The 21,697-nt window shown below is 31.9% G+C and overlaps 1 protein-coding gene across 2 annotated transcripts; it reads right to left on the bottom strand.

Moving 5' to 3' along the window:
* Positions 1–378: 378 nt before the first annotated feature.
* LOC143230598 (uncharacterized) lies at positions 379–19,612 on the bottom strand. 2 transcript variants are annotated; one of them, XM_076464437.1, is made up of 5 exons: positions 19,339–19,612; positions 15,788–15,940; positions 7,636–7,742; positions 5,915–6,095; positions 379–1,764 (listed from the first exon to the last, which is right to left on the bottom strand). In XM_076464437.1, the coding sequence occupies exons 2-5, from the start codon at positions 15,897–15,899 to the stop codon at positions 1,526–1,528; spliced, it is 639 nt and encodes a 212-aa protein (XP_076320552.1). In that variant the 5' UTR covers positions 15,900–15,940; positions 19,339–19,612; the 3' UTR covers positions 379–1,525. The 2 variants fall into 2 exon arrangements, with proteins under 2 accessions (XP_076320552.1, XP_076320541.1); XM_076464426.1 differs by lacking the exon at positions 19,339–19,612 and adding an exon at positions 18,890–19,071.
* Positions 19,613–21,697: the final 2,085 nt, after the last annotated feature.

The raw sequence follows: 21,697 nt of genomic DNA, 5'->3' as shown, positions 1-21,697 counted from the left end.
GTTGTTGATATCTAGACAAAACAACCTTAGGTATGAGAAAAACAGATAACGAACCAACAAAGAACAGACCATGTGACTTATGATTACTCTTATTATAATTTACCCATAGCTAAATGTGCAGGAAACATTTTGTAATATTACACATATACAAGCCTGGCTCACTAGAGGTGAACCCATACCCAGCTACACGTGATTAAAACAACAACAGTTTTTCATTAATTTGGGGGATTGAATTATATGGAAACTTTCAAACCCCAGAAATAAACTGTCATTTAACAACAATTTTAGATTTTGTATTCAGAGGGCAAAATTACAGAAATAAAACTGACAATAAATGTTTACTACACATTTACAATCATTTACTTGAGGATACCAGACTTGAATCCAACTGTTTTATTTCACCTTCAAGTTTACAAACTAAACGCTGGTTTTAACTTACCATATACAAACTGTCTGACACATACTATATGGATCTACAGTTTATCCTGAATGGATATCTTTCATTATGTTATTCAAAACGACTACTTGTGGCTTGTAAATTCTTGGTTAAATGTTACAGAAATGTGTGGCTTCAGATTTTCCGTTTCCTGGGGACAATTCCTTCAGATTTCTTTACAATACAAAGCTAATCTATTCAGGTTAATACCACCATGTGGATTTGTAAGTTGTCTTCCATTATTTCTTCTTCAGAATGTTTCAATATTTTAGTTCTAGTATGTACTCTCTGATGTGTTTTGTTAAACAACTGTAGTTTATCCCCAGTATGTATATCTTTGTATCTTTTATGTTAACCATTACATCCAAACTTCATGCCACACCCTACATAACTGTATGATTTCTCCCCAGAATGTATTATTTGATATATTTTAAGTACTACATATAATTTGTCAGCCACACATTACACTACTGTGTGGTTGTTACCAAGTGTATACATTAACATATCTGCATGGTTTCTACCCTGTGGGTATTCCTTGGTATATTTTTAGACAAGTACTGGTTTAGGATTTCTCTCTAGTGTGTGTCCTCTGATGTCGTTTAAGATGAGTGGAAGATATAAACTGTTTCCCACACATCACACAACTGTATGGTTTCTCTCCAGTGTGTATTCTTTGATGTATTTTAAGATGAGTACTACATACAAACTGTTTGTTACACACTAAACAGCTGTATGGTTTCTCTCCAGTGTGTATTCTCTGGTGTACTTTCAGAGTACTACTACATACAAATTGTTTCTCACACACTACACAAATGTATGGTTTCTCACCAGTGTGTAATCTCTTGTGTACTTTAAGAGCAGTACTACTTCCAAATTGTTTGCAACATATTACACAACTGTATGGTTTCTCACCAGTGTGTATCATTTGATGTATTTTTAAGTAACTATTTGTTACAAATTCTTTTCCACACACTACACAACTGAATGGTTTTTCCCCTGTGTGTGTCCGCTGATGTGTTTTAAGATGATTTCTACTTCCAAACTGTTTGCAACAAACTAAACAAGTGTATGGTTTTTCTCCACTGTGTGTCATCTCATGTGCTTTAAAATGACTGTAACTTCCAAACTGTTTTCACACACTAGACAACTGTATGATTTTCCTTCTCTATCATGTGATCTCACATGCAAGTCGAGGTGATAACTTCCTCCAAATTCTTTGCCACATGTAACACACCTGTGTAGCTCACTTCCATCACTTGAAATTATGTATCTTTTTTGGTTATTTTCCATTGAACTACTTGTTTTTATCGTATTGTAGTCTTCTGTCTCTGTAAATAAAGAAATCTTTATTTTAAGTATTGTATCCAGAAACCTGCTTTATACAGAAGTTTAATAAATCTTCAGGCCTGCAATGAAAATATAGACTCACACATTTATAGAAATCAATAAATACAAAATATATTAAATGTTTAGGAACATTCTTAATATCTTTTATATAGAAGTTTTTGAAACAAGCTTTTGATTTATTTGTCGAGTTTCATCCACAGCTACATGAGGACTATCTGCAACAGCCATCCATAATTTACAGGTTTTATTAAATTTGGAAGAAGAAAGCTGGTCAATACCATCTACTCTTGGGCTATTCTTTACTAATGAATAGTGAGATTGACCACTGTGGTATAGTGCTCCTATGGCTGAAAGAATGGGCATATTTAATGGTGGGATTTGAACCCATAACCCACAGATTGCAAAGTCAAGCTGTGTAACCACCAGGCCATGCCAGGCTTGTAAGCCTTTGGATTTGAAGTGAAAATATGGAATTGGGCAGATATAACAGTCAAGTGAGTGTGACATATATCAACTTATGAACTTTGTGAAAACTTATTTTCACACATAATGCTCAAAAAAGTTTTCAGATTTATGCAAGTAAATAAATAAATATATACAGGTTACTAATCAACAAATATAACACACACTAAATAACTGCCAACATAAAGGTTATAATTTAAAGGTATTTATGTACCTGAAAGCAAGATCTGAAGGGAAGATCTCTTCTCATCAGAAAACACCTTAGCACACAGCAGATCATTAAAAAACAAAACACTAAAATTCCTCATTTAGCACTAGAACCACTATTTGTTTGTTGTTAAGCACAAAACTAAACAGTGGGCTAACTGTATATTACCCATTAAAGAGTATCAAAATATGTTTTTTAGCTTTATAACCTTTCAGACTTAACTTATCACTGTTGTAAAAGTCAATATTTAAAAAAAAAAATACAGAATAAAGTGGAGAGAAGCAAAACACATGCAAGAGGAACACAGGAAAATACCTTACATTAAAAGAAACAACTTATAACTATTTTACTTAATGGTATGTTAAGACTAAAGACCAACAACGTAAAAATTATGAATGTAACAACAGTTAATCAAGTGGAATGTTTGTAGTTTTCAACTTAAAAATATTCTGGGCAACAAGTATTGCTGTAATACAAGTTGTATAAGTAGTTTGGTACTAAAAGATGAAAACAGATGACTAGTAAAATAAAGGGAACAAAAAAATCAATTTACAACAACATGAATCATTACTGTGCTTGAAATATTTTAGTACATATTGTAGATATGATCCAAAATGTTTCCAGAGTGCAACTTCTTTAGTGACTTTGGGGAGCCATCAAAGCCCCTCTTATCCCTTTTAAAAAGGGGGACATCTGCCCTAAGGATTTGTCAGATAAGGAATGGATAATTAGAAATTGAGGTGCAGAATCTGACTGCAATGTTGACTGCACAGAGTCATCCATGCATGATCGTTTTCCAATAACCTTTTTAATTTTTTATTTATTTTTTCATAAATGGGTGTATCCATAATAAAGATGTTACATTTCAGTGCCCACTGACCACACCATGGAGCTCTACAAGGGAAAGCACTACAATGCCAAACAAAGATGCCAGGGCTTTGTAAGCACTATACCTAAACACTAGTATCAGACACTGTTCACAACACCTGTTGAGAATGTCCAACACCAACCAACTGATCCTGGGGTGGGAGCACCTCAAGGCTGCTTGTCTACAGGAAATCAAGGCCAAAATGGCATGTTGGAGTTGGACCCCTCAACCACTAGGATCCTCTCATCCCCCTTCATGGGTCGCCACACACGGCAAACAAGTGGGTGGATGTTTAAATCCCAGAGGATGTAAACTGAAAGTACAGAACCTTCTCTGGGAGGTCCTCTCACCATGTACAGGAATTCACCTTGGGGGCTATTTTTGAAAGATTTAGGATTTTCTGGTGATAGAATCAACAGTGACCTCCGAGGCTTGGCTGATAGACAGCAAGATAAGGTTGTAGCTCTGTTTTTACTAGTTGAAACCAGTGAAGCCTGATATTGTAAGAGGCATATGCTACAGCACTTAAAGCTTACAAATATTCACAATGTGTAAAGTTAATATCATGAATATCGTAAAGAAAATCTGAATTATGATAGGAAATCAGAGCTTACATAAGATATCCCAACACTTGTACAGTAAGATACACAGAAGGTGTGAGAGTGGATAACTGGAGGTAAATTGGTACATGTTGTATATCACTACAAGGACATTCACATCTTAGAGTCACATGGCTGACAGCAAGTTAAAAAGGAAAACCTATCAGTATTTCAGAGGTTTTCTGGTTGAAATGTTGTACTATAGTTTCTAATCCTTTACAGTAACTTTAATCACTTCTTCACATTGGAGCTATCACACTTTTTTATTCCACAAAATATAGTCACTGTTTCTTTTCCAAACCCAGAGGTAGTTTACTTTGTTTGCATTAACCCTTTCATGACAGGTCAAAGGCCAGGTCATTCTGTTTGTTGATTGGCATTCAAAATTTTACTAAACTACTGTTTTACAAACTTATGTCAATAAGTTTGTAATCAAATTGTAGATTATAGTTTAAACTAATATTATGAGTTAATTTCTTGATTTAAAAGTAAATATTAAAAGAACACATTTAAATATAGATTTTAGTGAGTCATGTAGTATGTAGAATGCAGCAATGTTTAAAATCAGATGTTTGTAATGTCAAAATACTAACTCTGTAGTTTTGTTCAAATATTAACAAGTTAGAATATAGAATAAAAACCTCATATCTTATTATTATGCTGAGATATGGCTTATGTACTGAATGAAACATGGTGGCCCTGTTCACCTCTTTACACTTTTGGAAACAGTCCCTTATATATATTTACTTCATTATATGACATGTGAATAACCAACTGACAGCTTAAAATACCCTCCTAATGGTTTTCTCAGCCATTTTAATCTATGAAAAGGCTACCATGTTCTACTGAACCAGGATTTCAAGAAGGTAGGTTTTGTCTTTAATTTGCCAAATTTTCATATTCTTTTAAAACTTAATGGAATTATGTGGTATCAGTATAGTCATTTATGGTTATTTGATTGAATACATAAAATTAAAAACATTGTTTTATATCCTCCACATGCAAAATTTTAAAAGGTTAAGAAACTTGTGTCCAGCAGCAACAAAGTTCAAAGGTCATAGTTAGAAGAGATAACTGTTTATTTTACTTCTTTATTGTTCTACATTTTAAGAAAGACAAGTTTACTAATTTATTTCTAAATAGTAATAATCTATATACATAATGTATAATGATTGAAATGTGACTATATTACGAAATATTAGTCCACTAAAATACAGCTAAGACAGGGAAGACTTATATTATTGGATATAACATTAGCGCAAGTTATGTAATGATAGCTAGGCATGACTGGAGAGTCAAATAATAAAAAATAATAAGTATATGGTGTTGAGACTAAACTTCTGAGACTAAACATTTGTATTTTCATGCTAAAATATGTACTCATTCTAGCATAAAAAAACAATTTATATTTATTTCCTAAATGTTTTTATTATAGTTATAAGGTGGGTCAATTGACAGATCCCATATAGTTTTATGTACATATAATAACAAAGTCTTACTAAAAACAAATGTTTGAAATATACTTAGAAGGTTATTGAGATTATGCAAATAATATGAGATTTTTGGGATGAAGAATAGGTTTTTCAATCTTAACATCAAATTACAAATCTTTTGTAAAAAATCTTTACTAAGTGTACCACATTTTGTGATGATACACATGCTGTATCAAGGTTATAGTACAAATATGCAAATGTGTAGACGAACTCATGTATATTATATGAAAGGGTTAAGGTAAGTTCCTACCAAATACAACTTTCTTCGATATTGTTTGGCCACACTAATCAACCGATTAGTCTTTGAATATATTAAATTGACAGGAACATCCAAAGAATCCATATGGGTGTACCATCAAGCTAATGTTACAATCAATTTTGTATAATGTAGTTTATTGTTGAAAACATTGTCCAGGATTGACATTACTTATCTTAAATAATAAACACAATTTTTATCATCATATAATTAAAGAATATAATTTCTTGAAATCTTATACTCACCTAATAAAACTTCTAGTGCAGAATTAATATGTTGTAGTCTTTTCTTTGGTTTCTTTTTTTTTTTTAATGCAATAACATCATGTTCTAAATCATCTTCATCACTTGAACTGATATTGGCAATAATAATTTCATCCTCTGATGTATCATCATATTCTTCAGTTGTTTCTTTGACAAACTGGTTCTAAAAAAAATTGAAAATAAAAAATTTAAGAAGCTGATACCAAACAGTTGCTAGTCTATATTATATGTGTAGTCTTAGACCAGAGTTGTGCAACTTCTTCCATAGCTCAAGGCAAATGGTAACATATTCATGAGTATTCTGGATGTTTCCACATGTGACTAATGGAATAATTTAAATAAAAATGAACCCAACAGTTGAAAACAAACTCATTTATTGTTTATAAGTTCAATTCCTTGTGAGCAGTAAAACACTCTTAGTTTTTCTTCTTGATAACAGATAAACTTATAAATTTGTAGATGGCTCACTGGTCAGTTTCAATTATATTTGATGAACCAGGTTGGGAGCAAATGGGCTTGTTGGTAATACATTACACATACTTGTTTTAAATGATAAAATAAGTCTACAGATACTCGATTCAATGCATTATTCTCAGTTGTGTATATCTATAAGTTACATGTAAGGGTCCCTTAACTATTTAAACTCAGAACAACAGGAAGCTGCAAAGATTCACTACATGTATTTCTGTACAAAGAACTCTATGAAAACTTTCCATTGTTACTCACTGTGGAAAGCATCATGACCAGAACATTCACAGCTGTAAACATAATTTACAGAAGTAAGTACTGAAGTCAGCTTTGTAGATAAACATTATAATGATGAAATGTTTCATTGTTTCTATTCACAGCTTGTTATTAAATTTACTTCTGCTTTACATTTGAGAACCAAAGTAACTTCCTGTTTGGTTACAAACCACGTCTACAAAAACGTAACATTAAAAACTACTGTTATTAAAATGTTTGTTTCTGCTCTTCTATAAAAGAAACATAAGATTGTACATTTTTGTCAGTGGAAAAGACCTATGTAGGCCCAAATTAAACCTTTGTTGATACAAATATACTGAAATGTACAATGTTAACTGGATGCAAGAAGAAACTCAACATTACAATGAGAAAGATCACACCTGGATCTTTTTTTATTGTTAGTTATAATTTTACAAACTAACCAGTGGGCTGTCAAGATCACCGATATCACATGAACAATATGACAGTGTTAGTGACTTTATTTCCCACCAGGTGTATATCTAATGTTGGTTTGATTTGCACTGAATTTCATGCAAAGCTGCACAAGAGCTACATACATAAGTGGTCCTTAATTTCACAGTGAGAAACTAGAGAGAAGACAGCTGGTCATTACCACCAACTCTTTTAACGACAAACAGTGGGATTGATTGTCACATGATACTCCCACAGCTGAAAGGGTAAGCAAGTTTGGTGGCACAGGGATTTAAACCTGCAAACCTCAGATTATAAAAGTCAACCAACCTAATTACCTGACTATGCTGGGCCTGTCTAATGTTAACAAAATTTCAGAAATGACAATTAATTCTGGTTGTAAACAGATGACCAGAACCAGTCACATCAGACATATGTAATTCAACAAGATATCAACTATATCTATAGCACAACCTAAATGTTCATCCACAAGAACACACTGTTACATCTTAATAAAAATATTTAACTGTTTTTAAACAACAAATTACCTCAGTTTCATCTACTAATTTATCCTCGTCTTGCTCTTCTCCTTCCATTTCACTATCAGAAATGGGAAACGAAGATCCTTCCTCTAGGGTAGTATCTTCTCTTGTCACTAGGGGTATAAATTGTATAATATTTCTGTAATAGTACACATTAATATGACTTGTGCATCACCACAACGTACATGTAACAAGTTTTAAGACAGTTTTTCTCTCTGCTCGTTCTCCTTAACCATTTCATGACAGGTCAAGGGGCAAAGGTCGTATCATGCCGTTTGTTAACCTGAATTCAAAATTTTATTTAACTAATATTTTATGAACTTGTGTCAATAAATTTGGAATCAAAGTGTAGATGACAATTCAAACTTCAATATTACATGAGTTAATTTCTTAATTTAAATGTTAATATTAAAATAACACCTAAACAAAGACTTTAGTGAGTCACATGGCATGTTGAATGCAGCACTGTTTAAAATTAGACATTTGTAACATCAAAATACTAAGTCTATAGTTTTGTATGAAAAAGAAACTCGGATTTCCAATATTAACGAGCTGGAATATAAAATAAGAAACTCATTTTTATTTTGGTCAGCTACTAAATCAAACACATTCACTTCTTTCCTTTTTTGGAAACTATCCCTTATATACACTTTAACATGTGACGTGTGAATAACCAATCAACAGCTTAGACTGTCCCCTAGTGGGGTTCTCAGCCATTTTAATCTATGAAAAGGCTAGCAAGTTCTTTTAAACAAAGATTTTGTAGATTATGTCTTTAATCTGCTCAAAGTTTGTTTTTTAACCTGAATTCATTTTAGTTACTAAGCTCATTAAATTATAGTGGAATGCTATGGTATCAGAATAGTTACTTATGATTCTTTTGGTTATTCAACTGTATATACAAAACATAAAACTTTCATATCCTCAACATACAAAAATTTAAAAGGCTTAGCAACCTACGTCCAGCAGCCAAGTTCAAAGGTAGAGCAATAATAGATACTTGTTTGTTTAACTTCTTTATTGTTCTACATTTTAAGGAAAACAAATTTGATAATTTATTTCTAAATAGTAATATTCTGTACACAAATATATAATGATTTAAATGCAACTGTATATTACAAAATACTAGTCCACTAAAACACAACCAAGACAGTGAAGACTATAAGTCAGTTTTACATTATTGGATACATAACAGAAGTGAAAATGCACCATGTCAATGCAAGTCATGTAACATTAGCTACACATGACTGGAAGGTCAATATACAAAACTTGTAAATTTAGTGCTACAAGACTAAACATTTGTATTTGTGTTGTAATATGTAGTCATTCTAACATGAAAAAACACAACTTATATTCATTTCCTAATTTTTTTATGATAGTTATGAGGTTAGTCAAGTGACAGACCCCATATAGTCAGAATATAGAAAATAACAAAACAAAGTCTTACCTAGAACAAACATTTGAAATGTATTTAGGAGGTTTTAAAGATTACAAAAATATTTGAGATTTTTGGGACAAAAAATATTTTTTTAATCATAACATGAATTCATTTTACATTCAGACTAGTAAGAAAACAGACTCAGTATTTTCAAACACAAATCTTTAGTCACTACATTTCATTAAAACCTGATTTTTGTGAATATAAAACTTGTAATCTTTTCTAAAGGTGTTCCACATTATGTGAAGATAAACATGTTGTATCAAAAGTTATAGTACAAATACTTAGCATATGTAAATGTGTAGACAAACTCATCTATGTTATACCAAGCCTGTTACAAAAGGGTTAATCATAGAACAAATTTATGAGAACAAAAACAAGGAAACAACCAAAAACAACCAACAGAAAGAAGACAACTTAGATAATTTTATTGACATCCAACAGCCAACCTTCCCAGGTAAAATTACAAATTTATATTTTCCAGAAACACCTAAAACAACATCTTAAACGATTTTTTCAAAGAATTTTCTCACAAAACCATCAACATAATTTCACAAAACAGAAAACTGAAAACAACCTTACAAAAATAGACATTAATTGCATAAAAAACCTAAAACAAGACAAAAACATAAAAATTCTAAAAGCAGATAAAGGTAACGCAATAGTCATAATGAACACGAATGAATACATCCAAAAAATGAATAACATCCTATCAGACACGAACAAATTTAAACCTATACACACAAATCCAACAAAGACACACGAGGACGTTAACTGAACAAGTTACTACTACAAATGAAAAAAGCCAACACAATTTCACAAACACTTTATTCCTACCTACGTAAAACCGACTCACGACACCACAAATATACGGCATCCCCAAACCTCATAAACCAGATTGTCCATTACGACCAATAATGTCCACATATGAATCGCTTAATTACAACCTTGGTAAATACATAGCATGGGCATTCTCCAAATATGTAACATCAGCCAGCTCATTTATCAAAGACTCTTTTAATTTCAAGTCTAATCTAAATCAACTTAATCATAAAGCCTTAATGGCCAGTTTCGATGTTATATCCCTCTTTACAGAAGTTCCAACCACTGAAGCCTGCAAGATAGCCTTAGAACTCTATATCCCAGACCCTAACCCAACTATAGAAATTCCCAGTAACCAGTTAGCAACCCTCATAGAATTCACCACGATAAAGACAAACTTCATGTTCAACAACCAAAACTATATACAAACAAACGGCCTAAGCATGGGCAACCCAGTATCACCAGTTCTAGCCAATATTTTATGACACAAGTTGAAACACAAGCAATTAACACAGCATTACATCCACCACTATACTGGTATAGATATGTAGATGACACGGTTATGGATTCAAATCTACAGAACACATACTTAATTTTTCAATCACATTAACTCTATACATCCCAACATCAACTTCACATGTGAACAGGAAGAAAACAATCAAATATCATTTCTTAACCTCAAAATTACAAGAACTGATACACAATTTCAAACAGAAATCCACCGAAAAATCACCCATACTGGACTATACATTCCTTGGGACTCAGCACATGAAACAAAACAAAAACTCAACACACTAAGAAACCAAATAAACACAGCCATAAAACTATGCTCACCAGATAAAATTAACGATGAATTAGACAAAATAAAACAATACTTCACCAACATCAATAAGTTTCCTCCACAAACCGTAGAAAACATTATACGCACACACCTAGACAGAAAGCAAAATCAACCAACTAAAGTAAATACAGCTCACGAATCAAAAAAACCACGAAACCATATACTGCTGTATACCATATATTCCGACATCAGCAAACAAATAACCAACATTTGGCAAAAATTAGTAACAAAATATGACATTCCAATTAATACCAAATTTATTCAAAACCCGCACAAAACTGAGGTCTATACTATGTAAAAACTACACTGACAAACACCACACCAACATTATTTATAAAATACAATGTGATAACTGCCACGACTTCTATATTGAGAAACAAGTAGAAAAATGGAAACCAGATTCAAAGAACATAAAAGTCACCTTCACACGTTTTCAACACTGCAAGTCAAATAAACACAACATAACCATAGAAAACACTCAAATACTAAATAAAGAAACAAACATAAACAAACGTAAAATTAAAGAAGCCTTACTTATACAACAACTTAAACCCAAAATAAACCAATATAAAGGAACGCCTTTATACCTATATTAATATAATAAATAAAATTATATATTCAAACATCTAATACATCCCTCTACATTTCGACACACAGTTACACAACCCCTTTCAAACATGTGGTCAGCTTCCGGTCAGTTACCTCTTTCTTTGTGAACCTGACGATGACCGAAGAAGGTCGAAACGTTGTTCGCTCTTCTATGTAAAGTGTTTTCTCAGCCCAAACGAGCCGTTTTTGCATATAAATTTATATTTAATTGTAACAGAGCAGGCTGGGAACTAAATATGAAGTAATATTGTTTGTTCAAGTTCAGTTTCTTCAGGCTAAGATAATCATGGTTACTTTAACAATGTTACTTAAGTTAACCATAAAGCCAGAAATTACAGTTTATATAAACACATTATAACATTAAGTTATAACACAAGTTGACTTTCATACAATGATAAATGAGAAACATTTCTAAGATTTACATTAAGAACTTTCATTAATCCACCAAAAAAATCAAAATACTTTAATAATGAACTTACTGGAACTTGTATATTGTCCTCTATCTCTGGTTGACAAACGAGTTTTTAGAAGAAACATGTTACTGTTACAAAATTGATTAAATAATGGCTTATAATCAGTCCATTATGTATCACTGATCATTTTTTTCCTAATTGTTATCCATTTATCAAATATTTGCAATATATTAAAAACAAAACGTTTTCTCTAAATGATATAATTTATTCTGCACAGGTTCAACTTAAAATGCAGTGTATCTTTACAAGTTTGTATAACTGATGTATTAACTGTTAGAATCAGCTTTGTGGTAACAATGACAACTAGGCTTGAAATATTGGTTTTAAACAAGTATGTAACAACCAATTCTCAGGAAAAAGGTTTTTAGAAGCTGTACGTATGTATAAATAATTAATGTAATCATCTTCTGTTAAAATTACTGAAATATTTTTCAAAATATTGAAAAGATATGTTGATGTCTTACTGAGTAAACAAAAACTAAAAAGGGACCAGTAGACTGTGGTTTGGATGAGACAAAACACTGCACTGATTCAAACATCAACAGAATCAAGTGTTACCAACAAGAAATCATTCCAAATGGAGAATAGCTTTTATTAAACACATGAACATTTGCATAAAATAAAAATGTTTGAACGTGTTTTGTTTTGATTGAAGTTTCAAACAGATTTGGTCAGATCCTGAGAATTTAATAACAAGTGCAAAGACAGGGTTGGCTGATTAAAACCTTTGAAGGTATTATAAAGTCATTCTATTATTAACAAGTGTATAAACATAGCTGGCTAATTAAAACCTTTGAGTGTATTATAAAGTCATACTATTATTAACAAATGTATAAACATGGTTGACTAATTAACACCTTTCAAGGAGAAGTATTATAAAGTCATACTATTATTAACAAATGTATAAACATGGTTGACTAATTAAAATCTTTAAAGATAGGTTGAATACTCACAGTATTATCATTTATAGAAACAGTTTTGTTTCAAAAGAACGTGTTTTACTGGCCAAATATTTGATTTTGTGGTTAGATAAAAGTACAAAATGATTGAAATAGCACAACTATATTGTTTTTCTTAAAATTCAACTATTTATCACTTTTTGGTTTTTCAATAATCACAATATTGCCTCAAAACTTGCGTACTGTATTTTTCTTATTACAAAGCTACTGAAGGTAATTTTAAAGCAGTGACTAGAGAATGAAGGTAGCTAGCTAGCAGCTGTCATCTCACCCTCTGTTCTGCTTCTAGGTACCATGGTTTGGAAAAACTATTAACTGAATGTAATTCATTAAAGGGACATTGATTAATTAATAAACAAATACCACTAACATTTACAAAATGTTGAAGTTAAATATCAGCATTCTGTTTATCTGAACTGTTGGAAAGAGTTCTTACATTTAGAAATAAAGGTATAAGTACAGTTATTATCATGACACGGAACATCCTTGGTGTAAGTATAGTTATTATCATGACACGGAACATCCTTGGTGTAAGTACAGTTATTATCATGACACGGAACATCCTTGGTGTAAGTATAGTTATTATCATGACATGGAACATCCTTGGTGTAAGTATAGTTATTATCATGACATGGAACATCCTTGGTGTAAGTGTAGTTATTATCGTGACATGAAACATCCTTGGTGTAAATATAGTTATTATCATGACAAGGAACATCCTTGGTGTAAGTACAGTTATTATCATGACAAGGAACATCCTTGGTGTAAGTACAGTTATTATCATGACAAGGAACATCCTTGGTGTAAGTTCAGTTATTATCATGACATGGAACATCCTTGGTGTAAGTTCAGTTATTATCATGACACGGAACATCCTTGGTGTAAGTATAGTTATTATCATGACACGGAACATCCTTGGTGTAAGTTCAGTTATTATCATGACACGGAACATCCTTGGTGTAAGTATAGTTATTATCATGACACGGAACATCCTTGGTGTAAGTATAGTTATTATCATGACACGGAACATCCTTGGTGTAAGTATAGTTATTATCATGACATGAAACATCCTTATTGTAAGTATAGTTATTATCATGACATGGAACATCCTTATTGTAAGTATAGTTATTATCATGACATGGAACATCCTTATTGTAAGTATAGTTATTATCATGACATGGAACATCCTTATTGTAAGTATAGTTATTATCATGACATGGAACATCCTTATTGTAAGTATAGTTATTATCATGACATGGAACATCCTTATTGTAAGTATAGTTATTATCATGACATGGAACATCCTTATTTTTCTCAACAGTTTATTCAGCATAACACAGGATATCCTTTTTTTTTAAACTCTGTATATTATAAAATTTCCACACATCCCAAATCATTTGTATATCATCATAGGCTTTTAACGTTACTAGTTTCCATTTGATAGGCTTAATATGCAATATGGTCTGCTATTAATACCACATGTGGGTATAGAAATAATCCATTATGTGATTAACACTACATTCAAGTTCAGAACCACGTGAAACACAGTTGTCAGGTTTTATGTATGGGCCAGATTCTTTACATCAGGTGTTTGAATTGTTGGTGATAAATTTCAACAATAAACAGTGCAATTGTTTTAAAATTACTTAAATCTCTGGACACAAATGTTGTCCATCACAGTTATATCCAAAGATTTAAATAGTTGTCTATTTTTAATCAACATCCACAAAAACTGGTTCAGTTACTTTAGAACACAATTGACAAGATGAATTATTCTTCCTTAATATGTTATTAAAATACAATCTGTGATAATTTCACTTTAGAAATCACCACTAATTGTTATTTATGACTAAATTCACAATCATGTAGCTTGGATCTATCTATTAAACTACATTTTCAATGCATATTTATACCTTCATAAAAGTCTAGAATGTTCCATACACTACTAGATACTATAAAAACTATATATTCTAGTAACACAACAATAATATAACAATAACTAATTCATAATTAGCAAACTGCATAATGCATGATTTGTAAACTTACAATAAAGTATCACTTCTAAAAATAACAAAATTTAAGACTTTCAATGTTAATGACACATAACTGAATAAAATACAAACAGCACTAACTTACATAATATACAATAAACTTTCACTGAAGAAGTATTTTAGTGTGGCCATTTAAAAATCAAACTAAAACTTTACTTAATAACCTCTGTTCAAAGCAGTTTATCAGTCAGTTATATATATTTTCCCTTTAACATAATGATGTTGAATAACTAATCATACATATTTTATTAAATAAACAACAAACCATCCTGTTATAAATATAAAACTATAAAACTATCTTACCTTAACATGACTCCTACCCTAACATAACTCATATTTTTGTCATTTGATCATATCATTGGCACCATTAAGTACAAAAAAAACTAACAATATCAGTTTCTTTAATCTTAAACACCTCAATCTAATATCTTGTAATTCTTTATTTCAAGAGAAAACAACCTCAGAAGTCTCAACTATTAACCTGTCCTCTTATGACAACTTTTGATCCCATGTATCATCCTGGTAGCCCTCCTGTGAATCATTTACAACAACTAAAAACATGCTTTGTACAATAAGAACCTCAAAATTGAATAAAATAGTACAAATAAAACCTAACCAGTGATCTATATAATTGAATTATAGCTTCTTTAGATAACAAATAAGTGTATCACAGTATTGTTACTGTTAGGAAATTATGATATGGAAAGAAAACAGTTATCTTTCACAAAATAAACAGCTTCCAATCAAGTAGAAATATTATGGAAAGTGTCTAAAGTGAAATAGTCAGCTCTTATACGTTCCTGGTCAAAAGTAAACTAAATCTAATTAAACATACCAGGTATAAAAGACCAATCATTTTGAAGCCAGTTTTATATGACCAGCTATTAGTGATATTTTTCGTCATAAATGTTAAAGAAATATATGTTAGGAAAAACATAGTTTTTAATCTAAATAATCCAACCTACTAGGAACTGATGCATTTTCAGTGTCACTTTCATTTTTCAGCAGCTTTACTATCATCAAATCATCCCGTTTCTCATCAGGAAATTGTTGAATATCAGTCTTAAATACATCCATGGTTCCGTCAGTATGTCACCTTATCTGCAGCTTCAGTTATCCTAATGAAAAACAATAACATGTTGAACCTTCATACAAGGTTATTATTACCAACAACTGTTCCTAACAAATAAACAAACATTTATCCTAATATAACATTTTATATAAAAATATGCAAGTTTTATCATTCTTACACTTTATGATGTTAGAACTTACTTTGTATCAAATGTACAGTACTGGACTGAAAAAGACAGTTACTGTTCTACCAAGATGTGTTACTTCAAATATGAACAATGATTATATATTGGGTAAAACAATATTATCCTTCAGAAAATAAATACCAAACAATCTAAAGTACCCTAAATATCCTGATGATCAAAAAAACAACAGTTCCCAATTTTTAGCATTACATTATTTACAGTATCAGATTTTTGTCATGAACAATCAAGGTGAATATATCCCATATTGAAAATTATTTTACAGAAGATACAAACTACCACATATTGACATCTATTTAGAGATAGTTGTTAAAAACAAATAAACAATTACAGCACCTAATATAAGATTTATGGAGAAAAGCTGACCTGTCAGTCTATCTAAACTATCCCATCCATTAAAATAGGCTGTTAAAATAAAAAAGTCAGAGGCAGTTATTATTCAGATATTTAAACTCTTAAATTTTCTGTTTCCACCAAACCTGAAGGAAGCCCCTTCCAAAAGCCAACTACCCTTTCAAAAAAAAATAAAACTGCCTTGACTGAAGAAGACTTTAACCATCAAAAAGTTTATATTTCTTTCAGCCAATCATCAAACATGGAATAAAATGATACATGAAAACTATTGATTCATTTAACATAAAATATGTTAATTAGAACCTCTAACTTCTCTCTTCATAAAACTTTCAGAGACCTTAACCAGTTCTTGTATGACAACCTACCCATCACAGTTGTCATCCTGATAACCAGTTCTTGTATGACAACCTACCCATCACAGTTGTCATCCTGATAACCAGTTCTTGTCTGACAACCTACCCATCACAGTTGTCATCCTGATAGCCAGTTCTTGTATGACAACCTACCCATCACAGTTGTCATCCTGATAGCCAGTTCTTGTATGACAACCTACCCATCACAGTTGTCATCCTGATAGCCAGTTCTTGTATGACAACCTACCCATCACAGTTGTCATCCTGATAACCAGTTCTTGTATGACAACCTACCCATCACAGTTGTCATCCTGATAACCAGTTCTTGTATGACAACCTACCCATCACAGTTGTCATCCTGATAACCAGTTCTTGTATGACAACCTACCCATCACAGTTGTCATCCTGATAGCCCTTTTTATTAGCATCATTTATCAGCCTCTCCAATCTTCTAAAAATTGCCCATTATTAAAGGAATAACAAGTGATTCACTAATGCAATTCTTAACCCCCTTCAAAAACCTTGGGAAAATATTAAACTTAGAAGATTTATGTTTTAAACACTTAATTTGTTAACAACCTCACAATTAGTGTGATCATCTTGTCTGGCAACTGTTCATTAGTGGAAGGTAAAATAAAACTAGAATATAATACACAAGGTATTACACTAACCATTACACATTTACCTTCCTTTGTTATGCCTTAAATGTTGTACCTCTCATGATAACATTTTACTTTATGTATTTAAAGAAATACTTACTGTTAATTTGTACATTTTCAAACAACCTTTTGATTTCCTTATTTCCTCTTTAACCAATTCTCTTAATCTTCTGTAATACTCAAGATTTTCATCATGGTGGTTAATTTAAACTTCTTAAATGTATGATTTTTTTAAAATTTTATCCATTAGCCCTTAAACAGCAGAAGTGTTGTAGGTAGCACCATCAGTTGATGATGGCTGCAGTTTTAGGGTTAAGATCTTTGTGAACCAAACTGGGCTTCTTACTGGTAGCCACCTTTTTATATTTCTATAAGGAACATATTTAACTTGAATACTGAATTTATTTTTTTAAATTTTTGCATGTTCAGTTAGTGTCTCCAATTAACAACATACGACTCTTCTCAGATCTCTTCAAAATTTGTTTTTCAGAAACTTGGAACCAAAAATCTCATTATTCATGACATCCATTTTCACTAACACACCATACTTAATAAAGGAATGACCACCTGCACCCAAATACTCCTCAATCACTTCCATTGTTTTCTTCACAAGTTTTACAGAGAAACTATCTTGAATCATTTATGTAGGTTCACAAACCTGTGAAGAAAACTCTCTTCAATTGATTCTGGAAACTTCAGGATTCCATTTTAACATTTCTAAGTCTATATGCTTATAGTTTAAAATCAGTTATAATTTTAACTTCTTTGATAACTGAAATCTCAGTTTAATTTCACCAGTTTAATCTGGTAGTTTGTAACAAATCCCAACTGAAACCCTTTTCTCCATGTATTAAGTAGCATGAACAAGGTCAGTCACCTCACTATTATATCTGATGTCACTTCAACAAGATGCAACTCACAGTTTATGTATAAAGTCACCCCTAACCCTCTCTTTAGTACTCTATCACTACTAAATAGCCTATAACCCTGTATTTCAAAGACATTTCTCTCAACTATACATTTAACTAAGTATCAGTTATTTCCATTATATCAAAATCCTAATTCCTTACTAGTGTTCTAGTCATCTGGACTACAAGTCTAATTAGCCAGGACTAAAATTTGTACTGTTGCTACCGTTCCCTAATGTACCCTCAAAGGAAACGACCCCTCGAACCTTGGTATTCTCAGATAAGTAGTTGAAAATCTATAGTTTATTCATAGAAAATATCAGTTTTATATCATATACACCTTATGAAGAATGTAGTTGCCAAAAATAATCATAATTTCTCTAACAAATTTTACTCAGAGTAACAGAAGTAAAATTCAATAAAGAATGGTAACATATGTATCTGCATATATTATTCACTGTAACAGTAAAAATTCTAAGTTGTACATTTTTCTAAATTTCCAAAACATATTCAACTTACTGCTCGGGGAACTTCCAGAACTGTTTTAATACAACAAACATTTTATCTTAAACATTTCCTTACAATGTAAAACAAACTGAGTGATAACTTGCTAAGATTAAGCTATAATTATCTACACAGTTAATATAACTTCTTGTTAGTCATTTATAATAATTATGTTGTTAAATGCTTATCACATGTAACTAGTTCAGTTTTCTTAATATAGGGGCCATAATTTTGTTACGCCCTATCAAATTTAATGATTCAAAATGCCGTACTAAAAATAAAACTTTACTCAATTTGAGGGCCAAGTTTAATACCAATATATAGTATAATAATATACATTACTAATTTCCTTCCAAATTTGGTATGAAAATTATAGTCCTAGTTTTCTGTACAACTTTTTTTTATGAAATTTAATTTACAAATAACCTCATCTATGTTACTGCAGTATACAATTACTAACTTACCGGAATTGTCTTTTTTCTTCATCTTCAAGAATACTTTTAATAATACTAAATAACCCTAACTCTGCACTTCTATCTAATTGTTGACCATCATTATTAACTTACTGTACTGTGCTTTTAACCAGAAGATATAACCTTGTCTCTTCTGTTCGTTTACCATCTTGCTCCCTTGATTTCTGTTCCTAAATATGCCATATCCCCTCTCTCAATAAACAGGCTCTAGGTAAAATGTGGAACGCTAAGTTCCGTTGACTGATGGAATATTATTTAGAGCCAAGCCAAACAAAGCCACATCGGACTATTTGCTGTGTCCACGGAAAGCCTTATTTCTGCTTTGTAAATCCAAAGACTTACCATTATCTTACCACAGGACAGCCACACGCACTCAAAAGCTTTTAGTAATATAAGTAAAAAGCGGAACATTAAACACCTAAGTCATAGCATTTAGAATGAAACTACAAATAAAGTATAATACTTTAGTTGGCTGAACTTTTACGAAATTATTAACTCCTTATTAATGTAAAGTATACTCTTCTATTTTAAAACTTTTTTAACATCTCATGATTGGACAAGGTAAAGCGCTGAATCATCACTTCTCAAAAAGGGAATAATATCCAAATATTAAATAGACCCGCTATGGCCAGGTGATAAGGGGCGCTCGACTCTTAATCTGAGGGTCGGAGGTTCTAATCCCTGTCACATCAAACATACCTGCCCTTTCAGCTGTTGGAGTGTTATAATGCCACGCTCAATCCCACTATTCGTTGGTAAAAGAGTAGCCCAAAAATTGCCGGTGAATTGTGATGACTAGTTGCCTTCCCTTTAGTCTTATACTGCTAAATGTGGACGGCTAGCGCAGATAGCCCTCATGTAGCTTTGAAAGAATACTCAAAACAAACCAAAAAGTAATTTTGAGGAAAGAACGGTTCAGAAACATTAAAAATCTTGCTGGCGATAGCTATAGTTAATTTATTACGCCAGAAGATGCGACGCCTTCCATAAGTTATGTGGAAATATATTTTAATATACTACTATCAATATAAGCAAACATAAATCTATAGCGTGCATTCATACACGAAACATTCCAATATTAAATATTAATCTTTGTAGTCTTTCTATCAAAAACCAAAATACACATTAATGAAGTTATTTATTTAAATGTTAATTCCATAATATGTAACACTTCTTACAAGCACTCTGTAATACCGATATTTGACAGTGAATAATAAATACACCTAATTAGTGAATCTGCAGTAACTTATTATGGACCCTTTGTGCCATAAATGAAAACACACATTCATTAAGGTCATTAAATGTTTTATCTCATGGTTTATAAAACTTCTTAACACAAACAGTCTCTAATACCGATAGTGGACATTAAATAATACATACTCCTAATTAGTAAACGTTTGATATCACATTGAGGACTGTTTATATCATTGTGAAAGTAGCGTTATGCTCTATTCCATGATATATATAACATTCATTGACACAAACAGTCTGTGAAGCTTAGCAGTGGCACAGCAGTATGTCTACAGACTCACATCGCTAGAAACTAGGTTTCGATACCTGTGGTAGGCAGGACACAGATAGCCCATGCTGTAGCTTTGTGCTTAATTACGAACAAGTTGTGAAACTTAAATTAATCATTTAATATCATGATAATGTGACATGCCAATATTTGAAACTTCATCGACTTATGAAGTTGTCTTTACGTCATAAATCACACCACAGGTCTTTACGCAGTAGTAGTCCCATGGTAACAAGTATATTTTGCCGTAATCAATCAATGATTCATAGAATATCACGTGAAATTTATCATTTACAATTTGTATTTCCGTTTGCTCATTAAGACTGAAATGTTGCCCAGTTTCAGAACTCATATCTCTAGATTAGAAACTCCCTTTTGAAGCTTTCCAAAACATGTAATAAATGAAAGTGTTTCTGCAGTTTTACTTGGGGTTTTCTTGAGATTCTTAAACTTCTTGATTGAATTATCATAACCTTTCTTCTTCTGGTGTCGGTAATTTGAAACACACTTCCTCGTTTATATTTGAGAAAATTTCTGGATGGTTAAGAATTTTATAGGCCCGGCATGGCCAAGCGCGTTAAAGCGTGCAACTCGTAACCCGAGGGTCGCGGGTTCGCGCCCGCGTCGCGCCAAACATGCTCGCCATCCCAGCCGTGGGGGCGTTATAATGAAATGGTCAATCCCGCTATTCGTTGGTAAAAGAGTAGCCCCAGAGTTGGCGGTGGGTAGTGATGACTAGCTGCCTTTCCTCTAGTCTTACACTACTAAATTAGTGAAGGCTCGGTGCAGTGGGCTAACAACCCACTCTGTCCGATAGTTTTCTGTCCACAA

Source organism: Tachypleus tridentatus, chromosome 1, assembly GCF_004210375.1.
Source record: "Tachypleus tridentatus isolate NWPU-2018 chromosome 1, ASM421037v1, whole genome shotgun sequence".
NCBI classification, from domain to species: Eukaryota; Metazoa; Arthropoda; class Merostomata; order Xiphosura; family Limulidae; genus Tachypleus; species Tachypleus tridentatus.
The sequence above is the reverse complement of the archived record's forward strand: the minus strand, read 5'-3'. Positions and strand labels throughout refer to the sequence as shown.